The 17,971-nt window shown below is 47.9% G+C and overlaps 1 protein-coding gene across 6 annotated transcripts in view; it reads left to right on the forward strand.

Moving 5' to 3' along the window:
- The first annotated feature begins 10,040 nt into the window (after positions 1-10,040).
- Positions 10,041-17,971, forward strand: part of LOC142880630 (phospholipid-transporting ATPase IH-like) — a 36,204-nt gene continuing 28,273 nt past the window's right edge. For 4 of the 6 annotated variants that reach the window (XM_076014586.1, XM_076014587.1, XM_076014591.1 and 1 more), the window contains exon 1: positions 10,043-10,654. In XM_076014586.1, the coding sequence (XP_075870701.1) occupies positions 10,616-10,654 (39 nt within the window). In that variant the 5' untranslated portion in view covers positions 10,043-10,615. Of the gene's footprint in view, positions 10,655-17,971 lie in introns of all 6 variants that reach the window. The other 2 variants (XM_076014590.1, XM_076014588.1) reach the window with 2 other exon arrangements.

Below are 17,971 nucleotides of genomic sequence, written 5' to 3' on the forward strand. Positions count from 1 at the left end.
TTGTGTGGAACATTGATAGCCCTTGTAGCTGAACGCCTAGCACAGCTAGCTAGACAGAACACTGCTATTTTCCACTCGACAAGAATAAAACCTCTGTGGGATTGTTGTTTGATGGAAGCGAGTACACAGAACAAACAACACACAGCTTGATGAATTATTACTTGAGTTTAAACACGGTAAGTGTAACGTTTTCTCACTTGTTTTGCGCGCAATCGCTGCGTCACCGCCCGCCTGTCTAATAGATTTTGCGCAACAGGGGAAACCGTCTCTGCTGCCCTGTATCATGACACCATGGCCGGGGGGCGGAGTCCAAGTGTCATGTGGTGATTTCCTCCGGCCTGACATTTGACTTGCGACCCGTAACCCGAGCTGACATCCACGGAGCGGCTCGCAGCGCACAAAACACGCGCCGGGGTTGAATATGCTCCCAACTAATCATTACATTATATTAGACTGCCGGCTCATTAATCACAAACGCACGCGGCCCCTCACTCAACGTAGGAAATTAATCAGAAAAGAGGACAGTAATCACATGCATGAACAGCCGGCACTTGCACCTGTGACAATGCCATCTGATTTAAACGCCAGGCTCCTCCAGGCTGTGTTAATGATGCCACCCAGGGCCCGACTGGGACGACCTCCCCGCCGCCGTCGGAGGAAATAATACACCGACCGCCGAGCAATTTTCTTAAATGCGGCTCGAGCGCAGAAAATACATGAAGTCGCTGCTGGAAGTTTTTCATGCGTGTTTGTTTGAGAGAGCAAGACACACACACACTCACACAGAGAAATGTTTCATTGCAGAGCAGATTCAAGCCGAAGCCTGCTGGTGTGGTTACACTGCCCTCTTTTGAATGCACTGCAGCTCTTCCCACCGACAAAGATGGAAACGCGCGGCACACAGACGCAGATGCAGCAGCGGAGCAGAAATCCAACGTGTGACGATCGGTGCGCGTGTGAGAGCCGAAATGCTGCAATGTAATTTTTAACAGCTTAAATTAAAATTTGAGAGTCTATCGCATTAGTTGTTTTGTGTCGTTCCACTGTAAATAAGGTATTAAGCAGCTGCTGGAAATATGAATTTAGTATTTTTTGTCAAATGAAAATGATTTGCTTTTCCCATAAAAAAAAAAAAAGAACCGTTCTGGCATCATGAGCTCAGTGCCAATATTACTATTAAACTAAAAAGTAGATTTTATTTTATTTTTAAATCTAAATTTTCTTTCAGTCCAACACTCGACAGGCCTCATATATTTAGTATGTTTTACTGGCAGTTCTGAAAAATGTAATGTATATTCTTGGTGCATGTGATAATTTAAATGATTACATCTTTATTAAGGATTCTTTCAATTCATTTTTGGGCCACAGGCTCGACCTTTTTAATTGAAACCATAAGGCTGATTTTGGGAATTTATTTATTCTGAACTTCTAACACTGTCAACACAAGAAAAAAAAAGCGTGGAAAAAAAACAAGCTATATTTTATATTTCCTTTCAGAAAGGACAACTTTTCCACTGTGTATTCAGTCAAAATCTTTCTGAAACAAAGAAAATAAGAACCTTGTTTTATTTTCGGGAAATAAAGAAGGAAAGTTCAAGTCACGATCAGTCTCTCAGGCTCTCCTCTGGGTCTTTGACTTCAACAAAAACCATTTGTGTGACACAGGGGCTTTTTATTTCACCAAATACCAACGCACAAAAAGGAAACAAAACATTCAACGCGATGCAACACGGTGAATCCTGAAGTTGACGGGAAGACTCGTATCGGTGGTCCTTCACTGCGGAAGGTGCTTGACGGAACACTCTGCTGGTTGAAGTCTGTGTGTTGTTTTTTTTTTTGTTGGTTGGTTTCCTTTGATGCGGCATCCCGTCAACAAAGCACCAATCACCACTTAAGCCCCGTTACTTACCTTCAATTAGCAAATAGAATCAGGCAATTTACAGGCATTTGAAATGTTCTGCACATGTAGAAAAGGTCGCTGATGTAATAAAAAGTTGACATTTTTGGCAAGAGATGCCTGGAAAATTTTTTGCAATATTTTGGCCGGGTAGTATTTTCTCTGTACACAAGGTACAGCGAAGTAGGAAGTGACGCCATCTGTTCCCCGCCGTTCCGCGTTCCAGGTTCGTGCCATTCTGTTGTTTGACCCACGTTATTGGATGAACACATGCGTTGGTAGACGCAAAATAAGCACCATCAAAATGCACATATAATCTGCAGCATTAACCGAGCTCCGTGGCGCTCGGTGAGCGGAACAATGTGAACCAGAACAAACACGCTGCCTCGGCAACGTACATTTGGGTCACTTCCTGTTTTGCCTAATCTAGCGTGGTTAGCGCCGCTTCTCGCGTGAGGCTTTAAGTAGCGACTGCCCCACAAAAATGAACCCGAGTGAAAGTGATGCGCTCCACGAAATTTACCGGCTAAATCATTCTTTGGCAAACTACGGCCCATTAAGCTTTTTAATCCGGCCTGCCGAAGTAAATAATAAAATAAACTGCTGCATTTCATCAATTTTTGTTCAGTATTTGAAGAGTCACTTCAATAAAGAGCTAAATAGCGTGTGGTTTCAAAGACATATTTTTTGTAAAGCTTTTGTTCATTTTCAAATTGACATAAAAGCAACATGTTTTCTACATATTCCATGATATTTTTCTTCTCCTATGAGGTGGCTCACCAAAACACTCCATCCATCTGCTCATTTTAGAACCCATGGTGGCGAGTCAAAAAGTTTACCCACCCCTGGTTGAAATGAACAATGGAAAACAAAAAATTACGGTATTTTCAAGTTAGCAAGTTACAGCCGTTGTCGCGAAAACGTGGCTTCGGTTTCCCCTCTGGTCAGACACCTGCTGCAGGGTCGTCGAGACGCTGCGTGATGAACCATCACGAGGAACCCTTGGAGTCTCGGCGCTCCTCTTGGCAGCGCCGCAGGTCGGATCAGTGGTGTCTGATAATGAGGCTCAGTCTGCAGCCTGGGTCAATCTCTCGGACCGCTGCTGCCCGACGGGCCGCTCCGATAAACTGCTGTCCCGCGTGAGAGGCGAAGGAGGGCGGCCGTGGGAAACCAAAGACGGGGCCTAATTAGCAGGCGTGTTGAGGAAGATGGAGCTCGATAGGAGGAAGAGGAGGAGGAGGAGGGTGGGGTGGACTGAAAATCAAAACGAGAAAGAGTTTATCGAGAGCTCTGCGGTTATTTATTCATAAGGTTGCTAAAGAGGAACAGAACGCCCTGCCAGGGGAACCTTTCAAACGCACCTCCACCTCCATGTCTACCTGTCTGTCTACCTGTCTGTCTGTCCTCCATTGTCTCCCTGCTGTCTGTCTGTCCTCCACCATCCCCCTGCTGTCTGTCTGTCCTCCACCATCCCACTGCTGTCTGCCTGCCTGTCTGTATGTATGTCCTCCCACATCCCCATGCTGTCTGTCTGTCTGTCCTCCACTGTCCTACTGCTATCTTTCTGTCCTCCACCATCCCACTGCTGTCTGTCTGTCTGTCCTCCACTGTCCTACTGCTATCTTTCTGTCCTCCACCATCCCACTGCTGTCTGTCTGTCTGTCCTCCACTGTCCTACTGCTGTCTGTCTGTCTTCCACCATTTCCCCGCTGTCTGTCTGTCCTCCACCGTCTCCCGGCTCCGTGCATTGCACTTGACACCTTCCTCCTACCAAACGCTCACCTGTCCGGCCGTGCCGCTGCATTTCCTCGTCAGGTGAAGGAAAGTCTACCCCCGGGGCGGAGGCAGAGAAAGGGAGAGGGGGGTGAGGGGGAGGCAGAGGTGGGAGGGGGTGGGGGGGTGGGGGGGTTGAGAGTGGATCATGTTCGGGCTCCTGGGGACAGGAGGCTTGGCGTGGCACCACACTGCCCACCCAACATCAACGCTCTCAGGTTCCCGGCCTCAGATGGGCCAGATAATCAGCCTCCCTCCACAGGGACCATCTGGAGGCAGGCAGGCAGGCAGGCAGGCAGTGAGGGGAGAGAAGAGGAGAAGAGGAGAGGTGGGGGGGGGGAGGCTGGAGGCCACGTTTTTATTTCCATAAAACATAAATTCACCTGTCTGCTAGGTGAGCCGCCCCACCTCCCCCACAAACTCCCACCTCTTTCTCTCCGTCTTTGTGTCTTTCACCGAGACACACTGTGACACACCCGCAGACGCACTCAACTTTTTAGAACTTCCACATCGGAAGACGGGGACGTTTATCGGAGATTTTCACGCCAGCCGACGAGGTTCTAATTCCGAGATGATCTCTCGCAGCCCAGCAGTGACCTCCCGCAAGGGAACGCACACTCAAGCTTTTCTTTCAAATTTTTTTTTAATTTTTTACCCAGACTACCCAAATGTTATTTTCTATCCTTATATGTGTAATGTAGTTAAGGGTCATTTTTGTGTCATTTTTGCGCATCCTATCTGTTTCCTTTCTCTCATTTTAATCCTACAACCAAAGCTAAACTGTAGTTTGCAAAACCTGTGGGACAAAGAAAGGCTGTGCGTGCGTGCGTGTGTTTGCGCGCCCGTGCGTGTGTGTGTGCGTGCGTGCGTCCGGGCGTGCATGTGTGCAGGGTGAACCCTGCCTTTTCATCTCCCTGGAAAAGAAACTGGTTTTCCTGTTTTGTTTTGCATTTTGAATTTTAAATTTTGGGAAAGTGACACATTTGTTTTTACTATTTCAATACAGTGCTTGAAAATCCAACAGTCTTTCTGCTCACGAGGTCGGCCAGTGTCACTCTGCTGCTTGTTACAAAATGTTCTGTGCGATTTTCCATGAGGAGTAAACAGTTTTTGAAGTTGTTTCTTAACTTCAAAAACTGGAAGGCAAAAGCAAAATCATGCCAAAGCCGTCACAGAGTAAACTTTTAATAACTGAATATTGCGCAAGTCAAATTAAAACTGACACTGTTTGCTGCATTTGAACCTCAACTTCTGAATGCCTGAAAAAAGTACAGTATATACTCGTGCATTTGCTTTGCATTAATAGACCAAATCAAGAGCATTTCTTTGTGCTCTGCTCCCTCTCAGGTACACCCACTAAACACAGGCCGAGCCCTCCGGAAATAGATTCACCAGCTCAGAAACTGCAGGGTTCCGCAGCGCAACGACTGATCTCAGCGTGCATCATCACTGTGATGTACGTATTTTTCTGGGCTGCTGATTGCGTTTGAGGCTTCGCTAATGGCCCTCTTGCACTTGCAGTTTCCAATTACTCCTGAGGAACCCGGCCACGGCTTAGTCCCCGGCCACCGGCAGTAACACCAGTTCTGCATGGTGAAATTAATTTTCCTGTATTTATTTCTGACCACGCTTCGAAAAATTAAAACAAATGTTTTGCGTCTTCTCGCCTGCTCTCTCGATCTTGAGCTGGAGAGCGAACTCCCCCCTCGGGCGAATGCTCGGCGCACTAGTTTTTTTTTTTTTTTTTGAGATGATCAGCAGAGATGTGGGAAGCTGCGGCTCAGATACATCCATCTGAGACATCTCCGCTCTGCTGGAGTTCCCGACTGATTTGCTTGCTGCTCCTTTCATGTGCGCCGTCGGCTAACTCACTCACTCTCGCCGTCCCACTTTATTCTTCCCCCTCCTGCCAGCCGGCTGTGATGATTAGACATTAAAGGTCCTGTGTTTTACCCAATTTTTGATCTTTGTTTTTTCCATCCGGAGCGCCCTTGAACGTCTACCTCTCCAAAAATACTCGCCCCCAGAAAGGAGCGCATTTAGCCCTCTGTTTATAGCCTCCTGCAAAAAGACTAATCCTGTGATGCTTTTTCCACGTTTTTACAAGGTGATTAAAACAAAGCGGCTGCAACATATCGGAAGGGGTCTTGTCATCAGGTTTTTCTGTTGGTTGTCGGCACCCCTTTGTGACATCACAAATGGCAGATTCCCAGTATTGCATGTCTCGGTGAAAACTGAAGCAGTCAAGGATAGACGCCCATTTCATAGGAGTTCTCTGTAAATTCAGACGTATTGGCACAAAACTCAAACTCATGAGTTCTGCATAATATGGTGGCTTTAAGTAGAGGCAGATGACACATGATAGAGCTGCTGCTGCTGCTGCTGCTGTGTGTGTGTGTGTGTGTGTGTGTGTGTGTGTGTGTGTGTGTGTGTGTGAGAGAGACAGAGAGAGAGAGGGAGAGGGAGAGTCAGGGGAGGTATTAGGGGTCCTCGTGGCTGCGAGGCTTGATAACAGGGGCGTAAAATCAATCACCCGCTCTGACAGCCGCTCGGGGAGCTCCGCCTCTTCTTCGTCCTCTCCTCCATCCTGTTTTACCCCCCCCCCCCCCACACACACACACACCTTTCTCCTCCACCTCCTCCGTTCCCAGTCAACCTCTCCCTCTCACCTGCGGGATTGCAAGAACAACGCAACATAGCAATTCACGAGTGCACGCGTGACTGACACAGCGCAAGCACTTACTTACTCAGGCAGGCAGGCAGGCAGGCGGGGGGTTGGGTTGGGGTGGGGTGGTGCAGGTGGGGTTGCAGGAGGAGGCACCTGTTAACAGCTGTGGCGGGATTAGCGGAGTTTGCTCGAGTTGGTTACGGTGCCGAACACATGTTCAGGTCGCCTGTCTCCAAACCCTGCTCTTCCTTCTTTATTATACACCGCTTTGCTTTTTCCGTCCCCCCCCGCCCCCCACCACCATCACCACCACCACCACCACCTCACTCCACCCCTCCCCGCGCCGCAGTCGTGTCGCACGCGGGAGCTGAATGTGTTTAAAGGGGTGAGGAGGGGGCCATCAAATCCGCAGAGAAGACTTGGCAGTGGCTCTCCTCCCTCTCGCTTCATTGCTTCGGTCCTCCCAAAATCCTATTTCACGGTGCCAAGCATCCGCTCCCTGGGATCTCCACTGCTCCCATCTCCAGACGCAGGTTTAAGCCCCTCTCTTGGCACCCGGACCGGGCATGGAGAGAGGGAGGCATGTGACACACATCAGCAGGCCCGGCACCAGCACCAGCACCAGCACCGGCTGGAAAACAAGCAGCGGCAGCGACGACGACAACAACAGCGACGACCAAACACACCTATTATAATTTATCGGTGCATGGAGACCAACTCTGCATGGGGGCCCCCCCTGCGGTGGTGTGACTTCATAAACAAGCTGCAACCTCCTCGAGTTCCGAGGTGTGCCCGCGGAGGCCACGCGCCAAGCTGTTCTCCCATCAAAGCGCGAGATACGGGTCCGCCCGTTCATCAGCCGCAGCAATCAGCAGCAGCCGCGACGCAAACTCGTTCAGCCAAGTGTAACAACAAATCAGGCGCATCAATTACGCCGCACAAAACACTTCATTTGTCGCCCCGCGGCTCGGGGTAAACCATACTCCAATTACACCTAATCAGAACAATTAATTAGCCGCCCGGTTACACGCGTCCGCACCGGCAGCCTCGCGTTTGCGGCAGAGCAGCGTGTGGCACTTGGGCCCGTGCTTCTGCTTTCTGACCACTAGATGGCGCCAAAGCACTGATATTAGTGCAATATGGGAAACGCTCGAAATTCTCCTCCTGCTCGTCGTGTGACACTGTGGCAATAAATTAGAATTTTTCAGAATTTGGAAAAAAGGAAGGTGTAAAACAACAGGATTTTACCCTCCTCCTCCTCTAGGGGGTCGTGCGTCACCAAAACAGTGCACAAATAGGTGTGATATGTATTTTTTTTTAGTAGGGTTATTCTTTTTCTCTCTGTTTTGTATCAAACAAACATGTGCCAAGTCTGCCTCATAACAAATCAAAGGGCTATCTATCTATCTATCTATCTATCTATCTATGTAAATATTCATTTATTTATCTATATTTTTGCTCAAAATTTCCCCTTGCTTTTGATTGTCAAGTGTGAGAAATTTAAAGATGAACTGTTGACACTTATCTGTCTCCTGTCCAAATGAAACCCACAGATATCACAGATCTTGTGCCCTGCTGTAATGTGATAATCACAAACTTGCTCTCATGCCTCTGAAGTCTATTTTCCGCAGGACGGCATTTCTTGCAGGAATAACTCATAACTACAGCGTAATGAGAGCCACTGTTTGTGCCAGAGTCAGCGGTGCAGAGTCAGCTCTTCAACAAGAAGATGTGCAACGGTAAAGAGGAAAGGGGGGGGGGTGCTTGTGTGTGTGTGGGGGGGGTGTAAATATAGTGCACCCCCTATCTGCGCAGAACACAAGCACTAAATCACTTTGAAGTGTAAACTGCAAATGTATCATTCATCATCTCTGCACAAGCGTTTATTATCGGACGCCGTCTCCAGATCTTCAGAGTGCACATTCCCTCTTGCACAGCACCGACGGTGGCATAAGGAGAGTAGCCCACTGGCCCATATGTTGCTGCCTCGTGCCCACGCATGAAGCCAGAAGGGAAGAATAAACAGTGACCCAGTTCCTCCACACGGATGGACGTACAGGCGGTCAGCTAAGTGATAATCACGGCGTGTTGTGAAGTGAGCAACAATTTGAGCTCATGTGGAAATCAAGGCCAGCTGCTCGCAAGGTAAAAAAAAAAAAAAAAAAAGGCCAGATTTGCTGATGAGTGCAATTTTGTTTTTAAAATAAGACTTAACACTTCTGCAAGGGGAGCCACACGATCTGATGCTGCGTTTATCGCTGCATTTATTCTGAAGAGCCAGCAGTTCTGCTCTGCCCGCTGCGGAGCACAGTTTGGTATTTTGGCGTCTGCTGATGAGGTGCTGGAGAAGCCATCCAATACTACACAGTGTATTTAAGGTGGTGGGGAACCAGTCTGGCGTGGAAACGACATAGAGCACTACATGTGTGTAATTGGGACGTGCCATAAACAAAAGGACATGTTGTAATCTGTCCACTGAGGCGCACTCTTCATCAGACACTAAGTGCACAGCAGGGGGGCGGGGCTGCAGGGGGGGGTGTGTCTTGAGGGAGGTAAACAGTGGCGTCAGGCATTAGTAGGTCAGAGTCGTGCATTATTAATAGTGTCTGTGCTAATTGAAAGTCATAATGAAATGTCTGGGGCAGGCATCATCGTAGGCTTGCCGCCCTGCAGCCACAGGCTTCCCCCTACATGGACATGGAGCTAATTTTAGATTTGCTCTTAAATCCTGCCGGGATTTTAGCAAGATGGACTGTGCGAGAAACTAAGATGTAGAAGAAGAATGACTGCTGTTGTGAAGTGGCAGAATCTAGAAAATTTATTTTGAATTATCTTTCCGTCCGCTTCCCTATTTTTGTATTGTTCAGATCATGTGACTGCTGCAGGAAACCAAATAAAGTTGGTTACTGATTTGTTAACTGGACAAATGTTCTTGAAGGTAAACATTGAGAAACTAATGTTGTCAACATTGAAACGTTAAAGGGAGGTTAAATGTTCAAACACATATAATCTACAATAATGAAATACAATATAATCATCCTCAAACACTGATTTAAGTTAGAGCACATCTTGTCTGAAATAAATCAAATTAAAATCAAATAAATCAGAAATATCATTATTGCCAACTGTATGTCAGTGGAACATTTTTAGACAGTTTTGGCATTTTCATTTGTTTGTATAACTTCCAATGTTACATTTTCAGAATTCCCCTCCTGTCATTTAGTCCTTTATAATTTACAGTCAACAACCCCTGGCGATGTCAGCCTGCTGAAACTGACTGCATTGTTGGACCTTCTACATGTTTGGAAGCAGACAAACAACAAGTTGGTCTCTCTGGATCTGGACACTCTCACCATCCTGGAAAAAGACTAAATTTGTGACATCACAGAGGGCTGATTGCCAGAACTGAGCTTTTTTTTCCAGCACGTTTCCTGAGAATTGAAGCGTTTTCTTTCACTGACAATATTGAGACAAAAATACTCCTGAAATTAATTTCCTAATGTTGGACCTTTAACAACGTTATCAGTGTTTTTTGTTTTGTTTTGTTTTTGTTTTTGTTTTTTTTACTTGAATTTTTCAATCCGCCGCCAGGGGGAATCCTCCTGAACCGCAATAACCCCCAAAGTTCAGATACTAAAGCTTCTACAAACGTGACACAAACGTGTACATCGCCACAGTGTCCCCTCATACAGCTTAATGAAGGGGAGGGTGAGGGGTGAGTGGTACGCATGCGCGTCACAGTCATCTGACGACTGAGCTGCCGCCGCCGCCGCCGCTGCCGCCGCTGCTACGCCGAGCCGAGGGCCAGAGAGCGGGACACAGGCTGCCGCCTCCATGAGGGAGCGTCTCCTGCACGGATTAAAGCGGCATCAGGAGTGACCGGAAACAGCAGCAACAGCAGCAACAGCAGCAGCAAAAACAACAACAACGCGACAGCAAGCACAGACTTGGCAGCACCGTGCACCACCGTGCACCACCACCACCACCATCCCCCCAGCGAGCCCTGCTGCGACGGAAATGTAGCCCCGGCATCGGCGGCGCAAAGTGCGGTTGTCGGGAGCGCCTCGGTGGCCATGAAAACCACCGCCGCCGACTGAGACACCGCGAGTACGGGACACGTCGGGGCGGCCCGCCCGCGGTGACGGAGTGAAGGGTCGTGGTCGGGGGGGCGGCGGCGGGGCGATGGAAGCTGCCGCGAGGACCCGCAGCAGCAGCAGCAGCAGCAGCAGGTAGCGGTTTGCGGAGAGAGCGAACGTCGAAGGAGCCGCGACTCCAAGATGGATTTCAGCCTGCTCCGGAATATCATCAGCAGATACGTAAGTCCTTACACCCCCCTCTTCTCTGTCACAACTCTATAGTCTGCAAAGTGTGTGTGTGTGTGTGTGTGTGTGTGTGTGTGTGTGTGTGTGTGTGTGTGTGTGTGTGTGTGTGTGTGGAGGGGGGGTTGCAGCGACATGCATATTTCTATATGTATTGTAGATTTGCAGACCCTCTGCCGTGCAGTGCAGGTCTGGGGGAAGCTGCACTGATCTGAGGTTGGAATCACTTCGCCTCTCTGCAAAAAGATCAACACAGCCGCTGTGGGAGGCCGCCTGGCTGCCTGATGAGGGGTCCCTGGTTGGAGGTGAATGGTGGTGGTGGTGGTGGTGGAGGTGGAGGTGATGATGGGGAGCTGGTGGCTGCAGATGCACCGACGGCTGGGGTGATCGTGTGGAATAGGAATGAACTTGGCTGGCCCACTTCTTACGTCTTCCTTAGTGTGTGTGTTTTTGTAGTATGCTGGCACGCTGAGGCCGTCTCCTGTTCCTCCCAACTTGTCCCACTCAAGAGGTGCTCATCAAGACCTACCTATGCTACACGGGTGAAGTCCCGGAGGCCAAAGTCACAATGTCATCATTTCCGCTCTCCCAGGAACCTTCCTGGTGATGATAGAGCTGTAATCACTTTAACTGGTTGCTCTGGTCTTGTCCAGACGCGGACCTCGCTCCATCCCGTCTCCTCCCTCCCTGGTTCCGTCAGCGCTGATCGTCCAGAGCAGGAAGCAGCTGGCTGCCGGGTGTCTGGGTTACAGGAAGGGACCAGTGCTGGCAGGTCTGCTGTTCGTCACCTGACCCTCTCAGCCGCTCAGGTGGTGTGAAGTTAACCAGTGTGAGCGTGTGTCACACTTTTGGTGGGCCCTTTTTATATGTGGCGTTTGTCCATGGGTTGGCTAGAGTCATAGCAATGAGTGTGTGTGTCTGTGTGGTGTGTGTGTGTGTGTGTTCCTGCTGGTGACAGTGTGTAGGGCTCTTGATGGATGCTCCAGCCGCACTATTATCAGGGGAAATTAGATCTGCAACCGAGGCGTAAAGGAAAAGTGAGGGATGGGTTCATTGACCAGGCCGGGGTTGCAACGGGGTCAATGGATTTCCAGCAAGTGATGGAATTTTTTTAATTTTTTTTGCTTCGTTTAAATTACCAGCATTATTAAGGGCTAAAGAGTTAATAGACCTGGTGGCACGTTTTAGTTTATCGGTATGGCTGTTTTCCTTCTCCTTCAATGAATTCAGCTTCACGTGGATGGAGATGGAATGCGTCAGATGCTGCACTTAACTTATATTTGACTATATCTCACAGTTGAAAACAACAGATGCTCAAAAGAGCTTTTTCAGCCGTAAAGTTAAAGGAATCTCAACAACAACTGGTGTTTAGTAGCATTGGGTGAAAGCAGTTAAAAAGTCTTTCTTATTGGCTCCACCACTAGCTGCTGTTGGCTAACTGTGCTAACAGCAATAATGGAGGCTTCCATCCTGCTTTCCCCACTGACAAGTGGGACATTGTGAGCTTTAATTTGATTCGTGTCGGAACAGTAACTTGGAACTTGTAGTGGTTCTCATGCCGTGCTAATGATTAACAAAGCAGAAATGAAAAGTAAAAACATCAAACAATAAAAAGATTTAAAACATCACTATTTGAACGAAACACTTTAAAGACAGTGCGGACATGAAGAACAGCACTGAAAGTTAAAAACCTTAGTGAAGAAATGGGTCTGGAGCTGTGCTTTATGTTATCCCCAGGGGCTACATAGTGTTTAAAGTAAACTGTTGCCTATTATAGCGCGTATAGTGCGGATAATCAAAATGACTACCCTTCAGCCACTGAGGGTGGCGCACTTGAGGTAGAAGTGAGAGACTTTGCAGCAACAGGAAAAAAAAAATCTTGCACCAAGGAAAGCAAAGCTACTCTACTAGCTGCGCTGAATAGCTTCTTGCCCTAGCGTCCGCATTCCGCCACGCAAACTGAGCTAGCCGCGGCGCTAATTCTAAATGAAGCCATTCGGGTATCGATTAAGAATCGGAGGTGGCCACTGAGTGTCTAACTGGGCCTCTGTTAGCATCGGCATCACCCTCCGTTAACCCCGCCATATTCCGAACAGATGCTCCCCTAATGAGGCGACGTAGAAGAACAAACATTACATCATGCCAGGCAATTAGCATGTGACGGGGAGCGCGTCCCGGCCTTTTTTTCCTTTCGGACGGAGAGAGAGAGAGACGCGAACCGCCGTGAAGGTCGCAGCCTCGTGCACGTTTAATTTGCAATTAAAGTGGAAAGCAGAGGGCTGAAGCCTCCTCAGCCATGGCAGGTTAGTCCTCGGGGCAGGTCGTGAGCTTTTTTTTTACCCCACGTGTTGCCGCCTCCTAGGTGCTCCTCATTGAGCGCTCCGCTAGTCAGCTTGTTTTTCCTTTTGATTTATCGACGACTTTGTTACGTTTGATCCAGCATTTGTAACGGTGTTCTTATTCTGGGTCAGTAATTAGAAACGCCCACGGCCTTGCGCGCGGTGTGGGGTATCTCGTGAATTCCCTCTTGGAACACTGAGGCGTTTCCGCGCAATACGACAGATTTCTTGCATTACTTCATGTTCTTTTCGACCATACGGTCGTATGTTCTGTCTCAGCTTTCAGAAGCTCGTAGTTAATGATTCTGCATCATTTTCTCTAAACATTTTGCAATCTCTTCTTAAAATGCAACTTTGATGATGATGAGTTCTTGCACTTATTTAGATTTAATTCCAATGTGAATCGAACGGGACATTTCCTGTAAAAACATTTCAGCTTAGATAACTTTGTTTATGTCTTGTAGCTGTTTCTTTGATACGAGTGCAAAAAATGTCGTCTGATACGCCCCGTTAATATCTATCGGTGAAAGTGTTTACCGACCTATTTACCAGCACCGTCATATTTAATTTCCTGCTCTTAGTTTTCCCCCCGAAAAGTCGTTTCGCTGTGGAGAAAAACATTTGCTGGTAAATTGAACAGTCACAGTGGGCAAATTGTCTTTTTTTTTTTTTTTTTTTTGCGCGCAAATCAAAAAGCAATGCCATTGTGTTTGGCGGTGCGTGGTGCTTTAAATGGGACATTTTGTTGCGTAACAACCTAAATCTGTTGGACTTCTCTTACTCTGTTGGGATAAACCAACGGCTAAGCCTACACGCAACAAGACATTGGTATAAACGTGTGACACTTGTGTTTTTTTTGTGTGTGTGCATCCACTTGTCTGTCTTTGATGCTTATTTTAGTCACAAGATATGACCCTACTGGCGGTTGCTATGATGTCTCGTGATCTGGATTTTAAGAATTTCGCACGCGCAGAATTTGTATTGCCACTATGGCACCACGCGCCTTTTCCTCTTTTTTTCAATTCAATTTGCGTTGCTCTGGCCGAGACCTCGCTAAACCCTCGGCGGGCAGAGGGCGAGAGGTCCTCCCTTTCATCCCGAGGTCTCCGCGTGCCGAGCGGCTTTACCAAAGGTCTGTAGCGACTTCACAGCCCTCTGGGTCCTCTTGGGGGGGCGCCGGCGTTGAAAAGCTCGAGTCAACCTGCTAGATTACCAGTTGCCACATTGGATGTCTCGCTTCCCTCCAACAGATAAGGGCAGTTCTATTCCTGTTGGTGGCTGGAATGGGAAGAGCCAACTTGGAGATGAGGCGCTGGCAGACGCACACAGGCAAAAAAACACAAAACAGAACACAAGGTTTGTGTTCAGGCAGGGTTTTTCTTTTCTTTCTTTCTGCCTTTCTTTTTTTTTTGCGCTGGCTCGTTTGTATATCAGAGAAAACAGCAGCGCGCTAGCGCTCTGGCTCACAGACACGGGTTTTGTCTCCCACAGCGTTCCCCGGAGACACAGGTTTCGTTTGTGAGACGCTCCCCGGATTGATATTGTTGCAAATGCAGACAAAAGGTTGTTTTTTTCCCACTTCTTTCCCTTGAATTCAGATTATGGCGGCGGGAGAGAAGGAGAGTCGGGCGGGAGAGGGGAAGGGGTAGGGCGCAGAAGTAGCACATCTGGATTAAAGACTTACGTAACGGTCGGATTGCAGAGAATCAAGCAGGAGCCGAGGCCGAGGCAGCAGTCGTCTCACCGCGCTGGCACATCGTCTCACCGGCCCAGCGTGTGACATTTAGCAGGCGTCTCGTGGCACGAGGCGTTTCGCAAACAGACGCACATGTCTGTTTATCCTGCGGGGCTCAGCCACCGCGCCGTCAGCATAGCTGGGTGTATGTAGTGGTACGTTTTAATCAGATGGAGCGACAGAAAGCAGGCCACTTCGGTTTGAATTTGCAAAAAAAAAATGTAATTTTCAGTCTTTGTCTTCCGATGTCTCTCGATCTCACGTCTTTCTTTCACAAGCTGTGTTTTTGTCCTGTCTTGGCAAATGCTTGCCATCAAATGAAAACACAACATAATGTTTCTGAAACCGGAACCTTTTCATGCCAGTAAAGGAATGTTGAATTGCAGTTTGTTAAAGGTACAGTGTGTAAAATTCTGCCATCTGTGGGTCAGATTTTAGATTGCAGCGCTTATTCGCTCATCTGTCCTTCAACTGCAGTGGCCTGCGAGCACAAACCTGGCAACTAACTGGGGGCAAGACCCTTGCTGTATGTATATTCTCCTATATATCAATAAGAACCATTTTATGGGGTAGGAAAACCAAATTGCTTTTATTGTACTGTGAGTATATGCTTTACTAATATATTTACGGACTGTTTATTCAACTTTTACCAATATGAAATTCATAAATCAGGCCAAATTTTACACACATGTTTTTTTGGGGGGGGGTCCTCAAACAGCAGGGGTGGACCGGCCATCTGGCAGAGCGGCCACTGTCCCAGAGGGCCCATCCCTAATGTAGTTTTTATTAATTTTGCAACAGAACCGGCCCGACAAGCTTCTCCTGTTGGATCGTGCGACGGACGAATCAATACAGCCCGTAGTATCGTAACGTGGGTGTGTGCGATTGTCATTCACTGTCTGTCGCCTAATTACTACTGGCCGCACTGGGCCGGCGGTGACGCTCGGCAAAGCTAATAAGCAGATCGGGAGTGATGGACAAGCAGCCTTGGGCAGGGAGAGAAAAAAAGCCACCCTGGTGGACCTTGTGTAGCAGCGGATGGGAAAAAAAAAAAAGAAAATTACTGCAAGTGGATGCTGTCAAATGTGCAAAGCTAACAGGTTTATTCAGTGCAGCAGCAGCAGGTGCCGCAACACCTGTTGGAGATCGAGGTGTTCCGACCGTGCCAGCACGCCTGTGTCTGTTTTAGCCCTGGCCTTCACACCCCTTCACCTGACTTTCTGATATGCGGTTCAGGAAATGTTATGCCTCCTCTTCGTGGTTAATGGGGCTGTGTGTCAGATGTGTAGCGTGTCAGTCCAGGCCATAAATACCACGGCTACTTGGCGAGCAATGAACAAACAAATACTTAGCACTGTCGCCTCACTGCGAGAAGGTTTCAGGTTCCGATCTGGGCCTAAGTTATGTCAGGTCTTCCCCGTATCTGGGAGGCGTCTAATAGTTCAAACATATTCCCTGATTTGTCAGGAAAATGGAAGAAATGAAGCACAACTGCTACCGTGGGGGCTAGCAAGTCGGGTTTTGTCTGCAAACTTGCTTCTGTCCGTCCACCACCATCTGATTGTTGTTTTGTGTTTGGTTTTTTTTTGTAAACCAGATGGATGTGGAAAGATCTAGAAGCACTGTGCATTTCAGCACTTGGTTTTGCCTGTTTGGCTTGGCGTGCTCAGCGTGTGACGCGTTGAGCTTTGTCTGTACAAACTGGCACCGTCAAACGCCTGTGTCAGGAGGGGATCGGAGCCTTTGCCTTTACAACAGGCTGACGCATTGCACACTGAACAAACCAGACCTACTGACAACAGTAGCGCTTGTTTTGGTGCTTCGCTGAACTGTCAGTGGAGTGGTCAGCAGCTTTTGGTGGCCATGCTATGTCATAGCAGGGTTGGTGCTAATAGATTCTTTCCCCTAATGGTCAACAGTTTGATTAATTCGAAAACTATGTCCCAAAAACATGACATGCATTTTGTTCATGTTCTGTTTCAGACTTTTTTTTTTTTTTTACCACTTGCTGAGGTCTAAGGTTGGGCACTCACCTGCTCATATAAAATCTTATTCTGTTTTAACCAAGAACCAATAACACCTGGATGCTTTCTTGATCTTGTCACGCAAATTTGGCACCAACTCTTCCCAATTTCTTGCTTGGGTGGCTTTTCTCTAAACCCACGTTAGCTTTGAATATTAAAGAGGAGACAATCGTATCAACCATTCTGCACTGTAATAATATTATTCGAGTTTATGACCAGATCATAAACTGTTGGCAGCTCTTATTTAACCCATGCTACTCTGGCGATTGGGTAGTTTTCTGTATCGTAAACGGCTTTCTCAACAGTTTCTGGAAGACTCTATAAAAGCACATGTCAATTTTTTGTTCTCCTAAACCAGTGTTTCTCAAAGTGGGGGGCGCAGAGTCAAGTCTGGGGGGGGGGCCAAACACCGGGCAGGAGGGAGACGGGGCGCCCGGGGGAACTAATGTTTCCACGGTGGAACAATTAACAAAAAGTGTTCAGTAGGTTGTAGCTAAGAAAAACGCTGCTCAGGTGCACAGGATGGACAAATATTTGACAGGGACAAAAAGAATTCAGGAGTCCGGCGGTGGCCAGTGTTCTTTGTTGTTGGGCACTTTTGGCTGTAGAATCGTTCTGCGAGTAGCTGCGGAACGACGGTGTCGAAAAAGCCAGAGGACAATGAACAGTTTTCCAGCGCTGATAGAAGGTAATCAAACACCTTTGCACCAGGACGTGATCTACGCCGCGACTGGCGCGATATTATGATTTAGCGCACGCAACGCTCAACGTCATCCCGTGTGGCAGGTAGAAAATGTGATGTTGTCGCATGACTGATGTTGTTGATGTGGTCTATTTCATCAAAGCAAGACCCCTGAAAGCGCGGCTATTCTCTGCACTTTGTGAGGAGATGGGAGCACAACATAAAGCTGTGTGGTTTCACAGGGAAGCCAGGATGGTGGATGGAACAAAGCCACGTCAAATTTGGGGCTTCTTGCTCCAAATTTGGGGGGTGGGCATGAAAAACCTTCTTCCTCCAAGGTGGGGCGCGACAGAGAAAGTTTGAGAACCACTGTCCTAAACCAACTCTTCTCCTCTTATTTCATTAGGCTGCTTTGTCATTTTTTATTGGTTAGATTTTTGCCTTCTTCCCATCACAGAGCGCTCTGACTCAGAAGTCCTGCTTGAGTCAAATGTAGGCAGAAAAGAAAAAAAATCAAAGATACCATCCGTAAGA

The sequence above is a fragment of the Nelusetta ayraudi genome, unplaced genomic scaffold (assembly GCF_046127955.1).
Source record: "Nelusetta ayraudi isolate G7.1 ecotype Tasmania unplaced genomic scaffold, CSIRO-AGI_Nayr_v1 ptg000169l, whole genome shotgun sequence".
Taxonomy (NCBI): domain Eukaryota; kingdom Metazoa; phylum Chordata; class Actinopteri; order Tetraodontiformes; family Monacanthidae; genus Nelusetta; species Nelusetta ayraudi.